This window comes from Salmo salar, chromosome ssa12 (assembly GCF_905237065.1).
Source record: "Salmo salar chromosome ssa12, Ssal_v3.1, whole genome shotgun sequence".
Classification (NCBI taxonomy): domain Eukaryota; kingdom Metazoa; phylum Chordata; class Actinopteri; order Salmoniformes; family Salmonidae; genus Salmo; species Salmo salar.
This window is the reverse complement of record NC_059453.1, coordinates 43,063,029-43,089,776: the sequence shown is the minus strand read 5'-3', so window position 1 is coordinate 43,089,776 and position 26,748 is coordinate 43,063,029. Positions and strand designations below refer to the sequence as shown.

General features: G+C 40.4%; 1 protein-coding gene across 4 annotated transcripts in view; it reads right to left on the bottom strand.

The window, feature by feature from the left end:
* Positions 1–26,748, bottom strand: part of pmepa1 (prostate transmembrane protein, androgen induced 1) — a 93,339-nt gene that overhangs the window by 5,672 nt on the left and 60,919 nt on the right. For 2 of the 4 annotated variants that reach the window (XM_014131691.2, XM_014131692.2), the window contains exons 2-4: positions 21,097–21,251; positions 2,248–2,301; positions 1,206–1,786 (exon numbers count right to left, since the gene is read on the bottom strand). In XM_014131691.2, coding sequence (XP_013987166.1) covers positions 1,206–1,786; positions 2,248–2,301; positions 21,097–21,251 — 790 coding nt within the window. Of the gene's footprint in view, positions 1–32; positions 1,787–2,247; positions 2,302–21,096; positions 21,252–26,748 lie in introns of those variants that run through there. The other 2 variants (XM_014131694.2, XM_014131693.2) reach the window with 2 other exon arrangements.

Here is a 26,748-nt window from a genome sequence, read left to right as displayed (position 1 = left end):
GTATATGTATAGATAGCACAATGTTAAACACATTTGAGTTGGCACCCCAACAGATGACCGTTTTCACTTTTATTTCTAGAGCAAACAAAAAATAAAAAAAACAAAAATGTATTTTTCTCTTTAGAATCCATGTTTACAAAAATACCCCTGCTCACACTCTTCTCTCTTATGATACATATTGCAGACTTCTTTTCTTTTTCTCCAGATAAACAGTCTTGAATCTTGTGCAAACATCTCTTTAAAAAAGATCAAGAAAAAAATGAAGAGCATTTGCACACGGGAACTCCTGAACTTGTCTGTCCAAAGACCCAAAGACAGTACTAAAATCGACTGGACAAGACTCAAAGTACAGTACTAAACTCAGACGGGTCCAGATAGTACAGCAAGATAGCCATAAAGCACTACAGTGGGCAAAGTACTGTACTCAATTGACCTCAAAGGACTCTCTATTCCAGTGCTCATGATGATACACAGACCCAGTCAGCTGTCAATCATGTGTTTCCATGGATGCCAACACTGACCACCACATCGCTAAGCTTACTCACCGTCTGATGTGGATTGATGAGCGACGGGGGTGTCGGAACTGTGGCTAACTGGGTCATGAGCTTGGCTAACTAGGGCTAACATATGAGCTTCAATCTGGCAACCCGTGAGAGCCTGAATCTGGCAACCTGATACAAGATTGCTATCAATGCACTGTACAAGCCTGTACACGGACAGTACACAAAGCTAGACGGGGTTAGGTGGCGGCTCACTAAAAGAGCCATCTGCATCTAAAAAAAGGAAGACCTGGTCATTCTAAAAGACTCTCGGAGCAACTAAGGATAAACTACAAGGAGATAAGTGACTAGAAATGATGCAAAAGGGATACAAAAACAAAATAAACCTAAATACAAAATAAAATAAAAAAATGTAACTCTTTTTTTGTTTTCGCATTTGTCAGTATAGAAAAAAAGCTGTAAGCACGGAGACAACAAAGAACAAGTAAATATTTATACAAAGTAAGTCAGGGGCGACGGTTGTCAGTTAAGACGGTGACCGGGGGGCTAAAGTTCAGAGTGGAGGCATTTCTTTTTTTTGCGTCTGCCTCCCCCTGCCACCCCATGTCGACCTCCCCTCCCCAACCCTGCCTGACACCAACAGTTCAGCTGAAGTGCGCAGAGAAAGAAATAAACAGCCGACACCAACACCGCCGTCACACTTGCCGAGGCTTCTGCTTCTCCTTTTTGTTGCATGCGTTCCTGCTCTCCAAGCTGCCCAGGTGGGCCTGCTGGAGTATCCCGTGGAGCAGCGACGGACCCGGGCTTCCTAACCCGCCTCCGCCCCCCATGCCCCCACTGCCACTGGAAGTCTGGTGGTGGTGCCTGGGCAGGGAAGAGGGGTGGTAGTAGTGCCCTATAACCTCACTATAAGTCGGCGGCGCCCCTTCCACTCGGCTGGAGTAGGCCTGTGCGGATGTGGCTACCGTGGTAGCACTGATACCTGCATTGAGGCTGGGTGGCGGGCACAGGGAGGTATCGAGGAGGTGGCTGTCGTAGACAGTGCGGTTGGGGGGCGCGCGGACAGACTCCCTGTTAAGCTCCAGCTGCTGCTCGGGGTCGCGAAGCTGCAGGGTGCAGGGGCCCTGGTAGGGCGGGGGCTCCTCGCCGTCCGACAGCGATATGGTGGGCGGCAGGTCAATGATGGCATGGGGCAGGTAGGGGTAGGTGGGCTGGAAGCGAGCCAGACGCTCCCTCTGCAGGTAGGAGGGGCCGCGGTCCGGGGGCCGGGGAGTGTACACCTGCTGCTGTAAGGGAGGAGTAGAGGGAAAGTTAGCACAAACACACATATTTGGTCATTCATATTTGGTATTTAATTTGATGAAATTGACAACTTGTATTTGGATGCAACGCACTTAAAATAATTCAGGATAACACAAAAAAAGTTGAACAACTTATTTCCATTGTGGTCCTCTTGTTCAGAACACTCTTTTTATCCACAGTGACAAAAAGTGTGTGAAGGTATATTGAGTGAGGGTATGTTGACAGGGGGCCGAGCAACCATACAAAACAATACAGCACCATCTTTGTCATCTCTTTGCTATGAACATCCATAAACACTCATAGCCCCTCTGCTCTTATATCAGAGGACAAATCCATAATACATTTCCGTCCATTTGGGGATGAATTTTAGGTCCCTGGGTTTAGGGATGACCCCTATAGACGAAAGTCTTAATGGCTAAACAAGACTACCCATAATCCCCCTTACCTCGCTCATTCCACTGGTGGACCCTGGGCCATCTGAGGACCACAGACTCCCATCCTGAGAGAGCGATGGTGGGGTGCAAGGAGAGGGAGAGAGAAAGAGAGAGAAGAATGTATCATGTCACTGGATACCATGTTGTGCAACTAAGCGGAGTACTTACCTTTCCAGCCAAAGAGCCAACCACCTTAGAGCATAGGGTGAAGGTGATGAGATCAACCCCAGAGCCAGACAGAGTAAGGTATACTTGTATAGCATCTCTTAATAGGCAGAACCCAAGGACTAATACTGGAGTGCCTTTGTAAACTTCCTGTCCTTCTATCTGAGCCTTGTTCTCTACACCTAGATGGGCTGTGAATTGGACAAGAGCTACATGTACTGTTCAAGTGCTCTTCACACAAGCAATCCTAAACAAACACACAGCCAGACACTGACCGTGACACAGAAAGCTCTGTCATCTCTGACTCATACCCCCTCCTGCAGAGTACACAGACGTCTGCCTAGCCCAAAACACACACACGCACGGCATCATTCCCCATATCTCCTAACGAATGAATCACAGGCTAGGTGATTCAGAAAGCAGCAGTGTGTGTGGGTGATTCAGAAAGCAGCAGTGCAGTCATATGGTTTAGGAATCTTCAGATTACTGCACTGGGCGATGTGTCAGACATGTGGCAGACAACGTGTCTCCCATAAGCCTCTGACTGTCTCACAAAGACACACAAAGAAAGAAACACCAGACATTAAAACGCTGAGAATACAAAACATTACATAGACTGACCAGGTGAAAGCTATGATCCCTTATTCACTTGTTAAATCCACTTCAATAAAAAAAAGATTTTTAAGCCTTGAGACATGGATTGTGTTTGTGTGCCATTCAGTGGGTGAATGGGTGAGACAAAATATTTAAGTGCCTTTGAACGGAATATGGTAGTAGGTGCCAGGCGCACTGGTTTGTGTCAAGAACTGCAACGGTGCTGGGATTTTCACGCTCAACAGTTTCCTGAGTGTATCAACAAAGGTCCTGCAAACGAAGGACATCTAGCCAACTTGACACAACTGTGGGAAGCATTGGAGTCAACTAGGGCTGTCTACGACTAAAACAAATCTTGTTCAATTGTTCAAAATTTTAAAACGTGTATTTTTCCATATTGTTATGTTACAGCCTTATTCTAAAATGGATTAAATTGTTTTCCCCCCTCATCAATCTACACACAATGCCCCATAATGACGAAGCAAAACCTTTTTTTTTTTTATATACATTTTTGCAAATGTGTGAATATATATATAAATAAATAACGCTACAAACTATCATCACCATGCCCTTAAGGAAATCACAAATATTATGGACACATTAAAAATAATGGATATTTGAAAACTAAAAAACCCTGACCTAGTGAGATATACATGGACGAGACTTAATCTAGCCATGTCGTCTTGACTACTTTCTTTTCTCTTTCTTTCTTGCGTCAAATGTTAAAAAAGTATTGATAGGAGACAGAATGCAATCGGATCATCATCTAATTGGCCTTCACAATAACTGTTACAGAATTTCCACATGGACAGGAATATTGGAAATGTAATCAAAGTTTACTGGAGGACAATTTATTTTTAACTAAGACAAAATTACTTGTAACTGAATTTTCTTAGTATAATATAGGTTCAATAAATCTCCTTATTGTTTGGGATACCTTTAATTGTAGGTGCAGAGGTCATTCAATTCAAAATTGATCAATAATAAAAAAGTGGTTTCTGTCTAAAGGGCCAAGACTAACAAGGGAAATACATGAAATAATAGTACAGGTAGATCAAAATAAAAACGATACTAGAGATCAAAATAAGTTAGAGGAAAAACAAAAAGAACTGGAGGAACTTATTCAAGAACGATCTAATGTAATTTATTACAAAAATAAAACAAACTGGATGGAATATGGAGAAAAATGCACCAAATTCTTCCTGAATCTCCAACACAGGAATGCTACCGAAAAGAATTTGCAGAAACTCGTTATTATGATTCTCCAAATTATATTTTAAAAGAGGAAGCTAAATATTTGAAGCAGATGTTCTCTATTCCGTCTCATCCTCAACCTCTGAATGACGATTACTGTAAGGAATTATTTGCAAATACCAAAAAATGTAAATAAAAAAAAATGTACAAAAAGATCAGTGCGAAGACTAAATTATAGATGAAGAACTTTGAGGCTATAAAATCCTTTCAGTCTGGAAAAACCCCAGGGCCTTTTCTGATATTCTCAAAGCTTCATAGTTAGCTTGTTTTAACTACTCCTATAGAAATGGTAGTCTGTCAGGTACTCAGCAGAAAGGTCTGATTTCACTATTATTAAAACAAGACCCAGATGGAAAATATAAAGATCCAGTCTAAAAAACTGGAGGCCTGTTACCCTGCAATGTTGATGCAAAAATACTAGTGAAATGCATAGCACTCAGAATTAAGATTTTTTTTTTACCAGGTATTGTTCATCCTAATCAGACCGTTTTTTTACATGGACAATACATTGGAGATAATATACGACAACTACTAGACATAAAAGAAAAACATGAAACATCTAAGACGACAGGCCTGGTATTTATAGTGGATTTTGAAAAGGCCTTTGATAAAGTAAGAACTGAATTTATTTATAAATGCCTGGATTTCTTCAATTTTGGTGATTCTCTTATATAATGGGTAAAAGTAATGTATAACAACCCCAGATGTAGAATAGTAAATAGTGGCTACTTCTCAGAGAGTTTTGAATTATCAAGAGCAGTTAAACAAGGGTGTCCGCTGTCACCATATCTATTCGTTATGGCTATCGAAATGTTAGTTAATAAAATCAGATCAAATAACAACAACTCTCCTTCCATGGCCTCCAACTGCTCTTAAATGCAAGTAAAACTAAATGCATGCTCTTCAAACGATCGCTGCCCAAACCTGCATGCCCATCCAGCATCACTACTCTAGACGGTTCTGACTTAGAATATGTGGACAACTACAAATACCTAGGTGTCTGGTTAGATTGTAAACTCTCCTTCCAGACTCACATTAAGCATCTCCAATCCAAAATGAAATTTAGAATCGGCTTCCTATTTCGCAACAAAGCATCCTTCACTCATGCTGCCAAACATACCCTCGTAAAACTGACTATCCTACTGATCCTTGACTTCGGCCATGTCATTTACAAAATAGCCTCCAAAACTCTATTCAGCAAATTGGATGCAGTCTACCACAGAGCCATCCGTTTTGTCATCAAAGCCCCATATACTACCCACCACTGCGACCTGTATGCTTTCGTTGGCTGGCCCTCGCTTCATATTCGTCGCCAAACCCACTGGCTCCAGGTCATCAAAAGTCTTTGCTAGGTAAAGCCCCGCCTTATCTCAGCTCACTGGTCACCATAGCAGCACCCACATGTACAGTGGGGGGAAAAAAAGTATTTGATCCCCTGCTGATTTTGTACATTTGCACACTGACAAAGAAAGGATCAGTCTATAATTTTAATGGTAGGTTTATTTGAACAGTGAGAGATAGAATAACAACAAAAAATATCCAGATAAACGCATGTCAATAATGTTACAAATTGATTTGCATTTTAAATGAGGGAAATAAGTATTTGACCCCCTCTCTATCAGAAAGATTTCTGGCTCCCAGGTGTCTTTTATACAGGTAACGAGCTGAGATTAGGAGCACACTCTTGAAGGGAGTGCTCCTAACCGCAGCTTGTTACCTGTAAAAAAGACACCTGTCCACAGAAGCAATCAATCAATCAGATTCCAAACTCTCCACCATGGCCAAGACCAAAGAGCTCTCCAAGGATGTCAGGGACAAGATCGTAGACCTACACAAGGCTGGAATGGGCTACAAGACCATCGCCAAGCAGCTTGTGAGAAGGTGACAACAGTTGGTGCGATTATTCGCAAATGGAAGAAACACAAAAGAACTGTCAATCTCCCTCGGCCTGGGGCTCCATGCAAGATCTCACTCGTGGAGTTGCAATGATCATGAAAATGGTGAGGAATCAGCCCAGAAATACACGGGAGGATCTTGTCAATGATCTCAAGGCAGCTGGGACCATAGTCACCAAGAAAACAATTGGTAACACACTACACCGTGAAGGACTGAAATCCTGCAGCGCCCACAAGGTCCCCCTGCTCAAGAAAGCACATATACATGCCCATCTGAAGTTTGCCAATGAACATCTGAATGACTCAGAGGACAACTGGTGAAAGTGTTGTGGTCAGATGAGACCAAAATGGAGCTCTTTGACATCAACTCAACTTGCCGTGTTTGGAGGAGGAGGAATGCTGCCTATGACCCCAAGAACACCATCTCCACCGTCAAACATGGAGGTGGAAACATTATGCTTTGCGGGTGTTTTTCTGCGAAGGGGACAGGACAACTTCACCGCATCAAAGGGACGATGGATGGGGCCATGTACCGTCAAATCTTGGGTGAGAATCTCCTTCCCTCAACCAGGGCATTGAAAATGGGTCGTGGATGGGTATTCCAGCATGACAATGACCCAGAACACACAGCCAAGGCAACAAAGGAGGGGCTCAAGAAGAAGCACATTAACCTCTATGGGCTAGGTGGGACGCTAGCGTGCCACCCGTGGTGCACTCCATCAACAGCAGGTGCATTTCAAGAGCGGCAAATTTGAATCCAAATAAATGTCAAAATTCAAATTTTTCAAAAATACAACTATTTTACACCATTTGAAAGATAAACATCTCCTTAATCTAACCACGTTTTACGATTTCAAAAAGGTTTTACGGCGAAAGCATAAATTTAGAGTATGTTAGGACAGTACATTTACAAGAGTTGTGTGTAATGTTTTGTCAAGTCAAAGACAGGGTCACCAAAACCATAAAACCAGCTAAAATGATGCACTAACCTTTTACAATCTCCATCAGATGACACTCCTAGGACATTATGTTAGACAATGCATGCATTTTTAGTTCTATCAAGTTCATATTTATATCCAAAAACAGCGTTTTACTATGGCATTGATGTTGAGGAAATCGTTTCCCTCCAATAACCGGCAGTCAAGTCAGCGTCACAAATTAAATAATTAAAATTAGAAAACATTGGTAAAATATTATATTGTCATTTAAAGAATTATAGATTTACATCTCTTGAACGCAATCAACTTGCCAGATTTAAAAATAACCTTACTGGGAAATCACACTTTGCAATAATCTGAGCACTGCGCCCAGAAAAATACGCGTTGCGATACAGACTAGACGTCATGTTGGGGAGATCTAAAATCGAAAATACTATGTAAATAATCCATTACCTTTGATTCTCTTCATCAGATGTCACTTCCAGGTATCACAGGTCCATAACGAATGTAGTTTTGTTCAAAAAAGCTCATCATTTATGTCCAAAAATCTCCGTCTTGTTAGCACATGATCTAAGCCAGCCGGACTTCTCGTCATGAACGAGGGGAAAAAATATATTTACGTTCGTTCAAACATGTCAAACGTTGTATAGCATAAATCATTAGGGCCTTTTTTAAACAGAACATGAATAATATTCAAGGTGGACGAATGCATACTCTTTTATAACGTATTGGAACGAGGGTACCCAACATGAACTCGCGCGCCAGGTGTCTAATGGGACATCATCGTTCCATGGCTCTTGTTCGGTCAGATCTCCCTCCAGAAGACTCAAAACACTTTGTAAAGGCTGGTGACATCTAGTGGAAGCAATAGGAAGTGCCAAAATATTCCTCAGCCCCTGTGTTTTTCAATGGGATAGGTTTAAAGTCAATACAACACATCAGGTATCCACTTCCTGTCAGAAAATGTCTCAGGGTTTTGCCTGCCAAATGAGTTCTGTTATACTCACAGACACCATTCAAACAGTTTTAGAAACTTTAGAGTGTTTTCTATCCATATATAATAAGTATATGCATATTCTAGTTACTGGGTAGGATTAGTAACCAGATTAAATCGGGTACATTTTTTTTATCCAGACGTGCAAATGCTGCCCCCTAGCCCTAACAGGTTAAGGTCCTGGAGTGGCCTAGCCAGTCTCCAGACCTTAATCCCATAGAAAATCTGTGGAGGGAGCTGAAGGTTCGAGTTGCCAAACGTCAGCCTCGAAACCTTAATGACTTGGAGAAGATCTGCAAAGAGGAGTGGGACAAAATCCCTCCTGATATGTGTGCAAACCTGGTGGCAAACTACAACAAACGTCTGACCTCTGTGATTGCCAACAAGGGTTTTGCCACCAAGTACTAAGTCATGTTTTGCAGAGGGGTCAAATACTTATTTCCCTCATTAAAATGCAAATCATTTTATAACATTTTTGACATGCGTTTTTCTGGATTCTTTTGTTGTTATTCTGCCTCTCACTGTTCACATAAACCTACTATTAAAATTATAGACTGATCATTTCTTTGTAAGTGGGCAAACGTACAAAATCAGCAGGGGATCAAATACTTTTTTCCCCCACTGTAGCACGTGCTCCAGCAGGTATATTTCACTGGTCACCCCCAAAGCCAATTCCTCATTTGGCCGCCTTTCCTTCCAGTTCTCTGCTGCCAATGACTGGAACGAACTGCAAAAATCACTGAAGCTGGAGACTCATATCTCCTTCACTAGCTTTAAGCACCAGCTGTCAGAGCAGCTCACAGATCACTGCACCTGTACATAGGCCATCCAAATACCTCATCCCCATACTGTTATTTATTTTGCTCCTTTGTACCCCAGTATCTCTACCTGCACACTCATCTTCTGCACATCTATCACTCCAGTGTTTAATTGCTATGTTGTAATTTTTTCGCCACTATGGCCTATATATTGCCTTACCTCCCTTATTTGCACACACTGTATATAAACCTTTTCCATTGTATTAATGACTGTATGTTTGTTTATTCCATGTGTAACTAACTCTGTGTTGTTTGTGTCGCATTGCTTTGCTTTATCTTGGCCAGGTCGCAGTTGTAAATGAGAACTTGTTCTCAACTATCCTACCTGGTTAAATAAAGGTGAAATAAAAATAAATAAATTAGAGGATTAGAAATCCAAGGCATAAAAACAAAAGGTGTCCATGTATGCCAATGACTCAGGTTTTATATTAAGTCTGCAAACTAGATCGCTGCAATGTCTCATTGAAGATCTAGATAACTTTTCTGGACTCTCTGGAATAAAACCTAATTATGATAAGAGTACAATATTACACATTGGATCTATAAAAAATACAACTTTTACATTACCCTGCAGTTTACCTATAAAATGGGCTGACGGTGAAGTAGACACACTTGGTATTCATATAACAAAAGATATAAATGAGCTCTCTACAATGAATTTCAATAGAAAACTTGTAAAAATAGACAAGATCCTGCAATTATGGAGAAGTATATACCTCTCTATTTATGGAAAATTTGCCCTGATTAACTCCTTAGTCATATCTTAGTTTACTCACTTACCTATGGCGCTGCCTACTCCTGATGATTGATTTTTCAAATCATATGAGCAAAAAATATTACTCTTTATCTGGGATGCTAAACCAGGCAAAATAAAGCGTGCCTTATCTATATAATGAATATGAACTGAGTGGGTTGAGATGATTAAATATAAAAGCACTAAACCTCTCTCTAAAAGCTTCACTTATACAAAAGTTTTACTTGAACCCTAATTGGTATATTACTAAGAAAAGCCATGTATTGCCATGTCTCATTTTCGATTAATTGAAACATTTTTCAAAGTATCTCTCTTTTTCAAACAAGCATCGCAGAGCTGGCTACAATTCCAAATTAATTCCCTTGAAAAGATAGAACAAATATTACAACAAATATTATGGCTGACCTCAAATGTGCTGGTTGATAAAAGACCTGTGTTTATGAATGTTTGAAAAGGGTATTTTGTTTTTAAATTATATTGTAAATTGGAATGGTAGAGTTATGTCTTTCATGGAGTTATTAGAATTGTATGGGAAGGTCTGCTCAATCCAAGATTACAACCAATTGATTACATCATTACCCCAAAACTAGGTAGGTGCCAGCGGGAGGAGGGAGGGAATGCTCATCCAGAAGCGGCGCTCCTAGTGGCTGGGGATATTAATGCAGGCAAACTTAAGTAATTTCTAACAGCATGTCACTTGTGCAACCAGATAAAAAAAAAAACTGTAGACAACCTTTACTCCACACACAGGAAAGCATACAAAGCTCTCCCTCGTCCTCCATTTGGCAAATCTGACCATAATTCTATTCTCTTGATTCCTGCTTACAAGCAAAAACTAAAGCAGGAAGTACCAGTGACTCACACAATAAAGGAAGTGGTCAGATGACACGGATGCTAAGCTACAGGACTGTTTTGCTAGCACAGACTGGAATATGTTACGGGATTCATCCAAAGGCATTGAGGAGTAAACCACATCAGTCATCAGCTTCACCAATAAGTGCATTGACGATGTCGTCCCCACTGTGACCGTACCTACAAATCCCAACCAGAAGCCATAGATTACAGGAAACATCCGCATCGAACTAAAGCTGATGCTTTCAAGGAGCGGGACACTAATCCGGACGCTTAGAAGATATCCTGCTATGCCCTCAGATGAACCATCAAACAAGCAAAGTGTCAATACAGGATTAAGTTTGAATCCTACTACACCGGCTCTGATGATAGAAAAAAGCTTGGAGCACCTTAAATGAAATTCTGGGGAAAAAAGGCAAACTCAGCTCCATCATTCATTGAAACAGATGGCTAATTCATCACAAAACCAACTGATATTGCCAACTTCTTTAATGATTTTTTTTCATTGGATTAGCAAATTTAGGCATAACATGCCAGCAACAAATGCTGACACTACACATCCAAGTATAACTGACCATATTATGAAAGACAAGCAGTGTGGAAGAGGTGAAAAATGGATTGTTGTCTATCAACAATGACAAGCCACCGGGGTCTGACAACTTGGATGGAAAATTACTGAGGATAATAGCGGATGATATTGCCACTCCTATTTGCCACATCTTCAATTTAAGCCTACTAGAAAGTGTGTGCCCTCAGGCTTAGAGGGAAGCAAAAGTCATTCCACTACCTAAGAATAGCCCCCTTTACTGGAAAAAGACGTGTTTGACCAGATACAATGCTATTTTACAGTAAACAAATTGACAAACTTTCAGCATGCTTATAGAGAAGGACATTAACAAGCACAGCACTTACACAAATGACTGATGATTGGCTGAGACAAATTGACGATAAAAAGATTGTGGGGGCTGTTTTGTTTCAGTGCGGCCTTTGACATTATGGATCATAGTCTGCTGCTGGCAAACCTTGTGTTATGGCTTTACACCCCCTGCTATATTGTGGATAAAGAGTTACCTGTCTAACAGAACACAGAGGTTGTTCTTTAACCTGTTATGGATAGGGGGCAGTATTTTCACAGCCGGATAAAAAACGTACCCGATTTAATCTGATTATTACTCCTGCCCAGAAACTAGAATATGCATATAATTATTAGCTTTGGATAGAAAACACTCCAAAGTTTCTAAAACTGTTTGAATGGTGTCTGTGAGTATAACAGAACTCATTTGGCAGGCCAAAACCTGAGAAGATTCTGTACAGGAAGTACCCTGTCTGACCATTTCTTGGCCTTCTTTGCCATCTCTATCCATTACAAAGGATCTCTGCTGTTACGTGACACTTCCTACGGCTGCCATAGGCTCTCAGAAGGCGGCAAAAAGCTGAATCGTGGCTTTGCAGGCTCTGGCTGAAACAAAGTAGCGCGTTTGGGTAGTGGCTGGTTACAGTAATGTGAGACTCAGGCTCGTGCCCGCGTCGACCGAATGCTTTCTTTTCCTTTGTCTGTTTACCTAAACGGAGATTCCCGGTCGGAATATTATCGCTTTTTAACGAGAAAAATGGCATAAAAATGGATTTTAAACAGCGGTTGACATGCTTCGAAGTACGGTAATGGAATATTTTGAAATCTTTTGTCACGAATTGCGCCATGCTCGTAACCCTGATTTACCATTTCGGATAGTGTCTGGAACGCACAAACAAAACGCCGCTATTTGGATATAACGATGGATTATTTTGGACCAAACCAACATTTGTTATTGAAGTAGCAGTCCTGGGAGTGCATTCTGACGAAGACAACAAAGGTAATCAAACTTTTGTAATAGTAAATCGGAGTTTGGTCAGGGCTAAACTTGGTCGGTGTCTAAATGGCTAGCCGTGATGGCTGGGCTATCTACTGAGAATATTGCAAAATGTGCTTTCACCGAAAAGCTATTTTAAAATCGGACATATCGAGTGCATAGAGGAGTTCTGTATCTATAATTCTTAAAATAATATAATTGTTATGTTTTTTGTGAACGTTTATCGTGAGTAATTTTGTAAATTCACCGGATGTTTGCGGGGGGTATGCTAGTTCTGAACGTCACATGCTAATGTAAAAAAGCTGGTTTTTGATATAAATATGAACTTGATTGAACAAAACATGCATGCATTGTATAACATAATGTCCTAGGGTTGTCATCTGATGAAGATCATCAAAGGTTAGTGCTGCATTTAGCTGTGGTTTTGTTTTTTGTGACATTATATGCTAGCTTGAAAAATGGGTGTGTGATTATTTCTGGCTGGGTACTCTGCTGACATAATCTAATGTTTTGCTTTCGCTGTAAAGCCTTTTTGGACAGTGTGGTTAGATTAACGAGAGTCTTGTCTTTAAAATGCTGTAAAATAGTCATATGTTTGAAAAATTAAAGTTTTCGGATTTTAAAGGAATTTGTATTTCGCGCCACGCCCATCATTGGATATTGGAGCAGGTGTTCCGCTAGCGGAACGTCTAGATGTAAGAGGTTAATGGAAGCCTCTCCAACATAATCCAGGTAGAATCAAGAATTCCCCAAGGCAGCTGTCTAGGCCCATTACTTTTTTCAATCTTTACTAATGAATTGCCACTGGCTTTGAGAAAAGCCAGAGTGTCTATGCGGATGACAACACTATACATGTCAGCTACTACAGCGACTGAAATGACTGAAACACTTAACAAAGAGTTGCAGTTAGTTTCAGAGTGGGTGGCAAGGAATAAGTTAGTCCTAAATAGTTCTAAAACTAAAAGCATTGTATTTGGGACAAATCCTTCACTAAACCCTAAACCTCAACTAATTCTTGTAATAAATTGAGCAAGCTGAGGTGACTAAATTGCTTGGAGTTACCCTGGATTGTAAACTGTCATGGTCAAAACATATTGATACAACAGTAGCTAAGATGGGGAGAGGTATGTCCATAAGACGCTGCACCTACCTTCTTGACAGCACTGTCAACAAGGTAGGTCCTACAGGCTCGAGTTTTGTCGCACCTGGACTACTGTTCAGTCGTGTGGTCAGGTACCACAAAGAGGAACCCCAGATAACTACAATTGGTTTAGAACGGGGCAGCATTTAGAACATATGCATGTAAATCTCTCATGGCTCAAAGTGGAGGAGAGATTGACTTCATCACTACTTGTTTTTGTAAGAAGTGTTGACACACTGAATGCACTGAGGTGTCTGTTTAAACTACTAGCACACAGCTCGTACACCCATGCATACCCCACAAGACATGCCATCAAAGGTCTCTTCACAATCCCCAAGTCAAGAACAGACTATGGGATACGCACAGTACTACATAGAGCCATGGCTACATGGAACTCTATTCCACATCAGGTAACTAATGCAAGCAGTACAATCTGATTTCAAAAACACCTTATGGAACAGCAGGGACTGTGAAGCAACACAAACATAGGCACAGACGCATGCATACACACGTAGAGATGGATTTTGTACTATATATGAGGTAGGGGTAGAGTAGGGGCCTGAGGGCACACGGTCTGTGAATGTTTTGTAATGTTTTTAAAATTGTATAAACTGCCTTAATTTTGCTGGACCCAAGAAAGAGTAGCTGCTGCCTTGGAAGCAGCTAATGGGGATCCATAATAAATACAAATACCTTCGTTGGATGTGGCAGGGCTTGAACACTATTACAGACTACAAAGGGAAACCCAGCAGCAAGCTGCCCAGTGACGCGGCAAGCAACACTGAAGCATGCATTAGAGCACCAGCTGTTCTGGATGACTGTGTGATCACGCTGTCCATAGTAGATGTGAGCAAGACCTTAAACAGCTCAACATTCACAAAGACGCGGGGCCAGACGGATTACCAGAAAGTGTACTCAAAGCATGCCCGGGCCAACTAGCAAGTGTCTTCAGTGACATTTTCAACCTCTCCCCGGCTGAGTCTGTAATACCTATGTGTTTCAAACAGACCACCATAGTCCCTGTGCCCAAGAAAGCAAAGGTAACCTGCCAAAATGATTACCGCCCTGTAGCACTCACGTCGGTAGCCATGAAGTGCTTTGAAAGGCTGGTTATTGCTCACGTCAACACCTTCAAGGCAGAAACCCTAGACCCACTCCAATTTGCATACCGCCCCAACAAATCCATAGATGACGCAATCTCAAACGCACTCCACACTTCCCTTTCCTACCTGGACAAAAGGAACACCTATGTGAGAATGCTGTTCATTGACTTCAGCTCAGCGTTCAACACCATAGTGCCCACAAAGCGCATCACGAAGCTAAGGACCCTGGGACTAAACACCTCCCTCTGCAACTGGATCCTGGACTTCATGACGGGCTGGCCCCAGGTGGTAAGGGTAGGAAACAACACATCTGCCACGCTGATCCTCAACACTGGGAAGGAGGTCAGAGACCTGGCAGTGTTGGGCCAGGACAACCACCTCTCTCTCAATGTGAGCAAGACAAAGGAGCTGATTTTGGACTATAGGAATAGGAGGGCCGAAAGGCCCCCATTAACATCGTCAAGACTGAAGTGGAGCACATCGAGACTTTCAAGTTCCTTGGTGTCCACATCACCAATAAACTATCATGGTCCAAACACATCAAGACAGTTGTAAAGAGGGCATGACAACATCTTTTCCCCATCAGGAGACTGAAAATATTTGGCATGGGTCCCCAGATCCTCAAAAAGTTCTACAGCTGCACCATCGAGAGCATCCTGACCGGTTGCTTCACCACCTGGTATGGCAACTGCTCGGCATCTGACCGTAAGGCGCTACAAAGGGTAGTGCATACGGCACAGCATATCACTGGGGCCAAGCTTCCTGACATCCAGGACCTATATACTAGGCGGTGTCAGAGGAAGGCCCAAAAAATGGTCAAAGACTCCAGTCACCCAAGTCAGACTGTCCTCTCTGCTACCGCACGGCAAGTGGTACCGGAGCGCCAAGTCTAGGACCAAAAGGCTCCTTAACAGCTTCTACCCCCAAGCCAAGAGACTGTTGAACAACTAATCAAATGGCCAGCCGGACTATTTACATTATACCCCTTTTACATACCCCTTTTGTTTTCACACTGCTGCTACTCACTGTTTATTATCTATGCATAGTCACTTTACAAATTACCTCGACTAACCTGTACCCCTGCACAATGACTAGGTACCGGTACCCCCTGTATATAGCGTCGTTATTGTTTTGTACATTTATTGTGTTACTTTTGGATTGATTAGATTTTTTGAACTCTATTTCTTGAACTGCATTGTTGGTTAAGGGCTTGCAAGTAAGCATTTCATGGTAAGGTCTACACCTGTTGTATTCGGCTCATTTGACAAATAGAATTTGAGTTGAACTGGTCTGTCTGCCCAATATAAAAGGATCAAAACGAGTGGAGGAATAAAAATAGCATAAACATCCTGGTTTCATTTGAGGACCAGGATGTTGACAGCTGTGCAATAAGGATTGCTAAATAGAGATTTTTTATGTACCGATTCCATGGTACAGGGTGTATGAGTTGATATAGGATGTTGCTATGGATGGTTACAATGTGTTTAGGGATGATAGGAAAGGCAAAGGTGGTGGTGTTGCTATTTACACAAATAATATTCTTTGTGTGTCTCTGTTAAAGGCTACTTCCAATCCTAAACAATTTTAATTGTTGGCTTTAAATCTGCAGTTGTGTTCCAACTCAAGAATAACAGTTATAGGAATCTATCATCCACCTTCTGCCAAGAAGTGTGTACTAAACAAACTCACTGATTTAATTGCCATTTCTATTACACCAGAGGTGTTGATTGCTGGAGATTTTAATCTTGCATGGGGAACGCAGGATGCTGATTGTCTAAATAATGTTTGTACTAATCTAAATTTTACCCAGCTGATTACAAAGTCCACTCATTCAAACTTAAAAGGACCCTACAAAGTCGACTTCGATTGACCTCATAATTACAAATACTCCACAGAAATATGCTGGGAGTGGGGTATTTGCTTTGGATATTAGTGACCACTGTCCTATTGCATGTGTCAGGGATATACGGATGCCTCGATCCAAACCTTGTTTTATCAACAAGAGAAATTTTAAACTTTTCAATGAACAGGCCTTTTTTGTGACCTTTATTTTGGTGATTTTGATTGTATTGCATCTATACCTGACCCAGAGTTGGTTCTTAACCACTTTTCAAATGTATTGTAGATTAACATGCTCCCTTTAAAAAAATGTAGAATTAAAAATTGGTCTTGCCCTTGGTTCAGTCCAGAGCTATCTGAAGTCATACACAACAGAGATGCTGCCTGGGCCAAAGCTAGATTCACAGACTCCCAGACCGGCAGTCTTTTAGGCAGTTGAGAAATCTGTGTGTAAAACTAGTTAAAAAAGCAAAATCAGATTATTATGTTAATACACTATCTGAATGTACAGGGAACCCAGCTAAATTTTGGAAATCTGTTAAATGACTGAAGGGTTGTAAACCCCTCTTCTCTCCCCCAATAAATTAATTTAGATTCTGTCCCTATTACTGACAAAATTGATATCATTAATGCATTTAAATCGCTATTTTATCTCTGCAGGCTTTATACTTGAATGTATTTCATGCCTTAGTATTAAAAATAGGAGAAATATTGTTAAAGCAACGCTTCTGCCTGTATTGGATTTTGGTGAAATCGTTTACATGCATACGGCAACCTCCGTTTTAAAACCCTTGGACGCAGTCTACCATTCCGCAATATGTTTTATCACAGGGACAATTTTAGGACTCATCATTGTAGTCTGTATAAAAATGTGGGATGGACCTCACTGTCTGTAAGAAGAGAGCTGAATTCTCATTTATTTATTTACAAAGCAATCTTACAGAAACTCCCTCCATATGTAACTTAATTAATTAAGATAACAATAATAAGTTACCAAACCCGTTCACAGGAATGGATAACACTAGAGATCCCTTCAGTCTCCACAGACTTAGGAAAATCTACATTTAGTTTTTTGCACCTAATTTGTGGAACAATAAGCAGAGTTCACTGCAGCTAGATGTACACGTGCCACTCAGGCAGTTTAAATTATTGATTGAGGACCTCTATGTAGTTGAATGTGATTGCTTTTATTAAATGTTTATTTTTGTTAATTGTGTGCTGAATTATATTGTTTTATACACGTGTATGTTTTAATATTCTGTTTTTATTGTAATGTGTACAGGGCTCTCTTGTAAAAGATTTTTAATGTCAATGTGCCTTCCTGTTGAAATCAAGGTTAAATAAAAAAATAAAAATGACAAGATTCAAGACATCGTGCTTTTCAGCAAAGATTATTGTACAGAATTCTTGCCACCAACAAAATGTTGAATATTTGGGGCATGCACTTGGGGCATGCAATCATCGCAGCTCTGCAGATTTTGTTGTGAGGATACAGAATCAATAGACCATTTGTTTTGGTATTGCTGAAAATGCATATCATTGATCTAAAATTGACCCTAGAAATAGTATTGTAGGGTCACCCCTGTGCTTCACGGTTGGGATGGTGTTCTTCGGCTTGCAAGCATCCCCCTTTTTCCTACAAACATAAATTATGGTAATGACGGCCAAACAGTTCTATTTTTGTTTCATCAGACCAGAGGACATTTCTCCAAAAGGTACGATCTTTGTCCCCATGTGCAGTTGCAAACCGTAGTCTGGCTTTTTTATGGCGGTTTTGGAGCAGTGGCTTCTTCCTTGCTGGGCGGCCTTTCAGGTTATGTCGATATAAGACTCGTTTTACTGTGGATATAGATACTTTTGTTCTGGGATTGATTTGCACTTTTCGCACCAAAGTACGTTCATCTCTAGGAGACAGAACGTGTCTCCTTCCTGAGCAGTATGACGGCTGCGTGGTCCCATGGTATTTATACTTGGGTACTATTGTTTGTACAGATGACCGTGGTACCTTCAGGCGTTTGGAAATTGCTCCCAAGGATGAACCAGGTGTACAATTTGAGGTGTACAATTTTTTTTTCTGAGGTCATGGCTGATTTCTTTTGATTTTCCCATGATGTCAAGCAAAGAGGCACTGAGTTTGAAGGTAGGCCTTGAAATACATCCACAGGTACACCTCCAATTGACTCAAATTATGTCAATTAGCCTATTAGAAGCTTCTAAAGCCATGACATCATTTTCTGGAATTTTCCAAGCTGTTTAAAGGCACAGTCAACTTAGTGTATGTAAACTTCTGACCCACTGGAATTGTGATACAGTGAATTATAAGTGAAATAATCTGTCTGTAAACAATTGTTGGAAAAATTACTTGTGTCATGCACAAAGTAGATGTTCTAGTCGACTTGCTAAAACTATAGTTTATTAACAAGAAATTTGTGGAGTGGTTGAAAAACGAGTTTTAATGACTCCAACCTAAGTGTATATAAACTTCCGACTTCAACTGTATATTATCTTTTCTGCATACTTTATATCTGGCATAGTCATTTAAATATGCACTATGCAGAAATAGTACTGTGTCATGACGTTGGCCTCTGAGTACAGGGAGGACAGTTGACGCCCTCCCCCTTGCACCATCCCCCAACCTACCTCCCCCCACCCAGGCCCTGTGTGAAGGGGTTGTACTCAGAGGCTCTAAGAGGAGAATCTCTTGCCACATGGCCCATAGAGAGACACAGGAAATTCTTCCAACTCACAGAATTGGGGAGCCAAGCGACATTTGTGTTCTGGAGAAGGTATGGAAGACTGGTGAAGAATCCAGCTACGAACTGGTCCGCTTGGTACAATTTTGTGATACTCAGAAGAGACAATATAGCCATATTACCATAAAACTGTTTATATAATAGCCTCAGCGATGGGACTTGCATCCAAATGGTTGTATAGAATGTATTAATAAGGATAAAGCTATTTGTAATACATTGAGATGCTATGTACTGATGTTAATGTGATAGAATTGTATTTCTGTACCAAGCTTAACTCAGTCATCGGCACGCCCCCAGGGACACAGACAGGACCAGGCGTCATGTGACAAGCCTGTTCTATGTTCACTATAAAACCCCACCCTGATTTACTTTCTAATAGACCAGGCCTCCACTCCATTGCGAGTTGGCCAATAGGTTTGACCATCCAATCCATCTACTGAAAGTGAACCATACCACGTGGTTAACTTTTAGACTATTGATACCGACAGAATAAGAACAAGTCTTTGATATTAATTAATAGTCTGCAGCTAGAAATTATATCATTGAACGCGAAGACCGACGAAACATCCATTCTATAACGACATTAATGAATGTCGCTTTGAAAGATCCATTCTAACCGAGAGAGAGAGAGAGAGAACGCGGACAAAACTCTCCAACAGAACGACGCTCCAACAAGGATCCCGACGACACACTGAGTGTAAATATATATTGATTGCAATATAGATTGTTCCCGAATGAGTGAGCGTTCATGTGCAAAGGATTAGCATATCAATTGTTAATATTAATGAACTCTGTAGGGTCTTCTCAGCTGCCCTTTATGACCCTTTGTCTAACAAGACACCAGCCATGCCTGTTTAGCCCACTAGGGCACATTACTTTACCAATTCTTTGTAACGATAACCAACTGTTTGTATGCTTTCTGTGAATTACTTAGTTTAGTAAATAAATGATTTTAAGACAATTGATGTATGGATGACTCTTAGTAAAGGCTGGGTTCGTGCAGATACAACAATTTACGACGTTTGGAATGAGACTGGACGCGAGGTAAAATACACCATTTAAACCAGAAGATAATCGGCCTATACTATAATAGAATATAATATATAATGTTATAATATAGGAAAGTTATATTAGGAAAATTATAACTTTGTAATCTGAATATTTTCCTTGGTGCCCCGATCTCCTAGTTAATTACAATTAAACGATTAATCAGTTTAATCGCGTGATAATAATTACAGGGAGTTAATTGATAAACATGTCTTCAGTTTAATGGTGACCCAAAGACACGACAACTGCCATTTCCTGGTTGCAAAAAAATGTAATAGTTCGCCTAATTTTTGTTTATGCTACAAAACATGTAAGTATAGTGTAGAGAATCACTGTACCATCTAAACAGCTGTGAAATATATTTTCCACAACCAAAAATATTGTATTTTCAGCTGTTTGAAGCTGGTGTAGAAAACCGAAAGCATAGAAGTAGCGCACACAGAACAGATCTACAGCTTCTTAGACTGGCTTTCAATGAGAAGGACAGATCTATAATACACATTTCTATGTAAATTTGGCCAGGTCGCCCAAAACGTTACATATTGCAGCTTTAAGTTAACACTGAAAGTGTTATGTTCATCCGGAAAATGTGCAATCCACCAAAATGTGTATGCCGCGACCTTTATCTCTTTCCCTGCCTTGACCCACAGTTTGGGAAGCACTGGTCAAGGCTGCATACTGGTCTGTGTGGCGGCTGTCAAGTAAAGTATATTCCCTGGTCAGTGAGATGTAATTATGAAGTACTTATAGGGGCTGTAAAATAGTCTACACCCTTGTCTGTGTGGAGGCTGTAAAGTAGACTCCACGCCCTGGTCTGTGTGGAGGCTGTAAAGTCTACGTCCTGGTCAGTGTAGAGTACTTACTGAGGCCAGTGGTAGGTGGCGCCTGCGAGCCTGGCTGTGCCTGGAGATGAAGGAGCGTGCTGACAGGCGGTAGTGGTTGAGCAGGCAGGTGATCACCACCACCATCACCATCATCACCACCACGATCACCAGGATCTGCACAAACTCCAACTGGGCTGGAGAGAGAAGGGAGAGGTCAGAGCTAGTGGAAGTGGAATACTTGATGATTGTATCACCTAAGCTTCATCAACATATCATGTTTGGGAGCAGCAGAAGTGAGAGGATACTATGTATTGGACCCTCTTTTAGTCTAGCTCCGGTTATTATATTGGATGTGCATGAAACTCCCTTCATTCATAGAAAGTTGAAGAACCCTAGAGGACAGATAGGATGATATGTACATTGCACAGTTTTTTGGGAAAGTGTGTTTGGGACATTTTGGGACCATGGTAATTGAAGACAACTTAGTCCGATGTTACAAAAAGCAACTTGCATAGGTCTATAGTGCATTCGGAAAGTATTCAGACCCCTTAACTTTTCCACATTGTTACGTTACAGCCTTACTCTAAAATTGATTAAATGTTCTCTTTTCTTCTCATCAATCTACACACAAAGCAAAAATTGGTTTGTAGAAATGTTTGCAAATTTGTACAAAATTAAAAACTGAAATATTACATTTACATAAGTATTCAGACCCGTTACTCAGTACTTTGTTGAAGCACCTTTGGCAGCGATTACAGTCTCAAGTCTTCTTGGGTATGACACCACAAGCTAGGCATACCTGTATTTGGGGAGTTTCTCCAATTCTTCTCTGCAGATCCTCTCAAGCTTTGTCAGGTTGGATGGGGAGCATCGCTGCACAGCTATTTACAGGTCTCTCCAGATATGTTAGATTGGGTTCAAATCCGGGTTCTGGCTGGGCCACTAAAGGACATTCAGAGACTTGTCCCGAAGCCACTCTTGCATTGTCTAGGCTGCATGCTTAGGGTCATTGTCTTGTTGGAAGGTGAACCTTAGCCCCAATCGGAGGTCCTGAGCGCTCTGGAGAAGGTTTTCGTCAAGGATCTCTCTATACTTTGCTCCATTCACCCTTCCCTCAATCCTGACTAGTCTCCCAGTCCCTGCTGCTGAAATACATCCCAACAGCATGATGCTGCCACCACCATGCTTCACTGTAGGGATGGTGCCAAGTTTCCTCCAGACGTGATGCTTGGCATTCATGACAAAGAGTTCAATCTTGGTTTCATCAGACCAGAGGTGTGTGCCTTTGAAAATCATGTCCAATCAATTGAATTTACCACAGCTGGACTCCAAGTTATAGAAACATCTCAACGATTATAAATGGAAACAGGATGCACCTGAGCTCAATTTCGAGTCTTATAGCAATGGGTCTGAATACTTATGTAAATAAGGTATTTCTGTTTTTTATCTTAATACATTTGCAAAAATGTATTAAAACCTGTATTCCCTTAGTCATTATGGGGTGTTATGTGTAGATTGATGAGAAAAAAATAATATTTGTATCCATTTTAGAATAAGGCTGTAACGTAAAAAAATTTTGGAAAAAGTCAAGGGGTCTGAATGCTTTCCGAATGCACTGCATGTTTGGTAACCCTTCATTTTACAGCCCGGTAATTACTAGACAATAACTAGATAAATACCTATTAACAAAAAGTAAACACATGGTAACTATTTGGTCTCAAACGTACTTACTAGGTACCAAACAAGTAGGTACTACATACTTACTTAGTAAATACAAAGTGACAAAATGTAATTATATAGTAGTCCTCTTAAGTCCCAAAGGTTAGTATTGAGGACCTTATACTTATAAGGTCCTCTATACTTACCTTTGACCAAAAGGGGACTGCTATATAATTCACTTTAGTTATTTTTCATTTACTAATGTAGTACTTCCTTGCTTGGTTCCTAGTAAGTATGTTTGGGTAGAGCGGGGATGATAAAGCAAAAATTATCGACACCGACATTGCCCTCCTCCTACCGAAGCATTTGGCTTAGGTCAGTAATATTCCGTGATTTTGCTAAACAATGTTCCTGACCATTTTTTGTTGTAAAACCATTATTTTTGGTCAACAGTAATAGCCTATGCATTATGTTCATTCCTGCTATGAAAGTATCTGCCTGTCCCTGTTTCACTGTGGGCTGCCCTCTCACGACTGTGCGCACGGAGGAGGGACAGCTGCATTCTGATAAACACAAGCATATGACCATTGCTCAAAATGCAATTGCAAGAAAAATATGCTTTTCTTGTTACATAGAGGAGAGTCACAGCTCTCTGAGTATATCATTTACTTCTCACCTCTCAATATTGAGTTCATGGCACCACTTTCCAACCGGAGTAGGCTACGTAGTATGATTTTGATGCGCACGCAGAGCCGAGTGGAACATGCCATTTGCACTGAATAGGCCCACGTCAAGTAGCTTAGGCCTAGCACTGGAATGTTTTGTAGGACATTACATTTACTGATATATTAATCAATTAGTATACATGGCTATCTAGCAACAAGATCTTAGAGTTAGCAATCTACTAAGTGTTTTGAGTTTGCACTTTCTCAGGTGGTGAATAGGCTAATATAGCCTTTGCCAATAGGCCCATGCACAAAGATGTCGGCAAATTAATCTCTCAAGAGCCCAAAAATAATTTCATCATTCTGGATCCTATTATGACAGGTTGCACATCAAAATATCAGTGATGCATTCCCGGGATATGTTAGATGAAATAGCTTACTTTTTATAACATAGCATACCATCTCAGTTGTCTTACTTGGCATAAAAATAAATCCTGCTGCTAATATTTTTTATTTTATTGATGTATTTATCATTAGAGTAAAATAGTTACATTTATCTCTATAAAAAATGTTGTCCATATCGCCAAGCTATATATTTGGGACCAATATTGTGAAAATTATTTTGAAACATACCCTTAGTATTCATAACAACTCTTAAAGTAGGCACATATGATATACTACTCAATAGAAAAGCCAAACAGAAACTATTTTAAGTACCACATCATCGAAGATATGCAAGACATCTCAAGTATTATGACAGGTATGATGTCATTGATATGACAACTTATACTGTCATCATGACTGGCTGCTTCCAGTCTTATGACATGTTTGAATATTATCACCATAGCGCACGTGTGCGCATGTAGTAAAATGAGTAGAGTTATTGGTCAGCTCAGAGGCTCTATTGATTCCGAGACGATGGGAGCTCTTATCCCAGAAGAGTTCACAACAGTGTCGAGGTAGACAGAGTAATCTTTGTTTGGAGACAGGGCAGGACAGCCTGACCTTCCCCTCCCCCCACGTGACCCTGGCAGACGGAGCACACAAACAGACCCAGAAGCAGACAGAGAAATACAAATGTAGGACTCCGCACGCGCACACACTTTCTAACTCAGACATACTTTGTGTTCTTCTCACACTTCAACAGTCAGAGAGAGAGAGAGAGAGAGAAAGTTCACGGACAGCCCCACATAAAAAAAATCCAGCAGGGACTTCTGCCCCAAGCAACAACTCAAACCAAACACAGACAGTCTAACTGAGCAGATAAGCAAAGCATAAGCTAACACAGTAGCTTCCTCTGTGAAACAGCCTAAAGTCATTTCCATGTAAAAGCACCAACATATGAAGTTCATAGGAGCATATCAAATTACGTGACAAAATAAAGCTGAGTCTATATCTTGGGTAAATGAAGGCATAGATACAAATTTCAACCATTATCCATCTTAAAAATTAGGCATAACTAACGGCTTTGATTTTTGTTCAAACAGATTGAAAAAGCTTCTTAGAAAATACCTACCAGAAAATAGGTATTACAATTCATCAAAACACAATAATGTTGAAGACCCCTGCCAGCTAATATCACCACTTATATTTAGTTTTGGAGAAATGAATTGCCTTCTGTAAGTTTAAACAACATTGCCTTGTACCTTGTAATTCTGTTACCAAAAACCCACATACAGTGCCTTCAGAAAGTATTCATAACCCTCGACTTATTCCACATTTTTTTGCGTTACAGCTTGAATTCAACATGGATAAAATATATTTTTTTCTCCATCACCCATCTACACACAATACCCCATAATTACAAAGTAAAAAATAAATGAAAAACAGAAATATCTCTAACATAAGTATTCACACCCGAGTCAAAACACGTTAAAATCACCTTTGGCAATGATTACAGCTGTGAGTCTTTCTGGGTAAATCTAGAACAACTTTTCACATCTGAATTGTACAATATTTGCACATTATTATTAAGAAAATTCTTCAAGCTCTATCAAAGTTGGTGTTTCATCATTGCTGGACCACCATTTTCAAGTCTTACCATAGATTTTCAAGCTGATTTAAGTAAAAACTGTAACTAGGCCACTCAGGAACATTCAACGTTGTCTTGGGTAGGCATCTCCAGTGTATATTTGGCCTTGTGTTTTAGGTTATTGTCCTGCTGAAAGGTGAATTTGTCTCCCAGTGTCTGTTGAAAGCAGACTGAACCAGGTTTCCTCTAGGATTGTGCCTGTGCTTAGCTCTATTCTGTTTCTTTTTATCCCACAAAAACTCCCTTGTCCTTGCCGATGGCAAGCATACCCATAACATGATGCAGCCACCACCATGCTTAAAAATATGAAGAGCGGTACTCAGTGATGTGTTGATTTTGCCCCAAACATAACGCTTTGTATTCAGGACATGAAGTTAATTTCAGTGCCACGTTATTTGCAGTTTTACTTTAGTGCCTTATTGCAAACAGGATGCATGTTTTGGAATACTTTTTATACTGTACAGGCCTCCTTTTCACTTTGTCATTTAGGTTAGTATTGTGGATAACTACAATGTTGGTGATCTATCCTCAGTTTTCTTCTATCACAGCCATTCATCTCTAACGGTTTTAAAGTCACCATTGGCCTCATCGTGAAATCCCTGAGCGGTTTCCTTCCTCTCTGGCATCTGAGTTAGGAAGGACGCCTGCATCTTTGTAGTGACTGGGTGTATTGATACACCATCCAAAGTGTAATTACTAATGTCACCACATATTTAATGCCTGTTTTTTTTTAGGTAGTCATTCAAAAATAATGTAAAACACAGTCCATGCAACTTATTATGTGACTTGTTAAAGCTGCAATATGTGACGTTTTTGGAAACCTGACCAAATTCACGTAGAAAGGTGAGTTATAGATCTGTCAATCTCATTCAAAGCAAGTTTAAGAAGCAGTAGATCTGTTCTGTGTGTGTTATTTCTATGCTTCTTGTTCTTAAGTTTCATTTTTGCGTCTTTTACTTTTGGTTTTGTACACCAGCTTGGTTATGGAAAATATATTTTACAATGGTTTAGATGGTACAATGATTCTCTACACTATACTTGCTTGTTTTGTCACAAACTGAAATTAGGCAAACTATTCAAATTTTAGCAATTAGAAAAAGGCGTAGTGCATCATTAAGCACATTTTTACTCCTGAACGCATTTAGGCTCGGGGTTGAATACTAATTGACTCAAGACATTTCAACTTTTCAATTTTAATTAATTTGTAAAAATGTCAAAAAATATAATTCCACTGACATGGGGTATTGTGTGTAGGCCAGTGACACATCTCAATTTAAACCCATTTTAAATTCAGGCTATAACACAACAAAATATGGAAAAAGTGAGGGGTGTGAA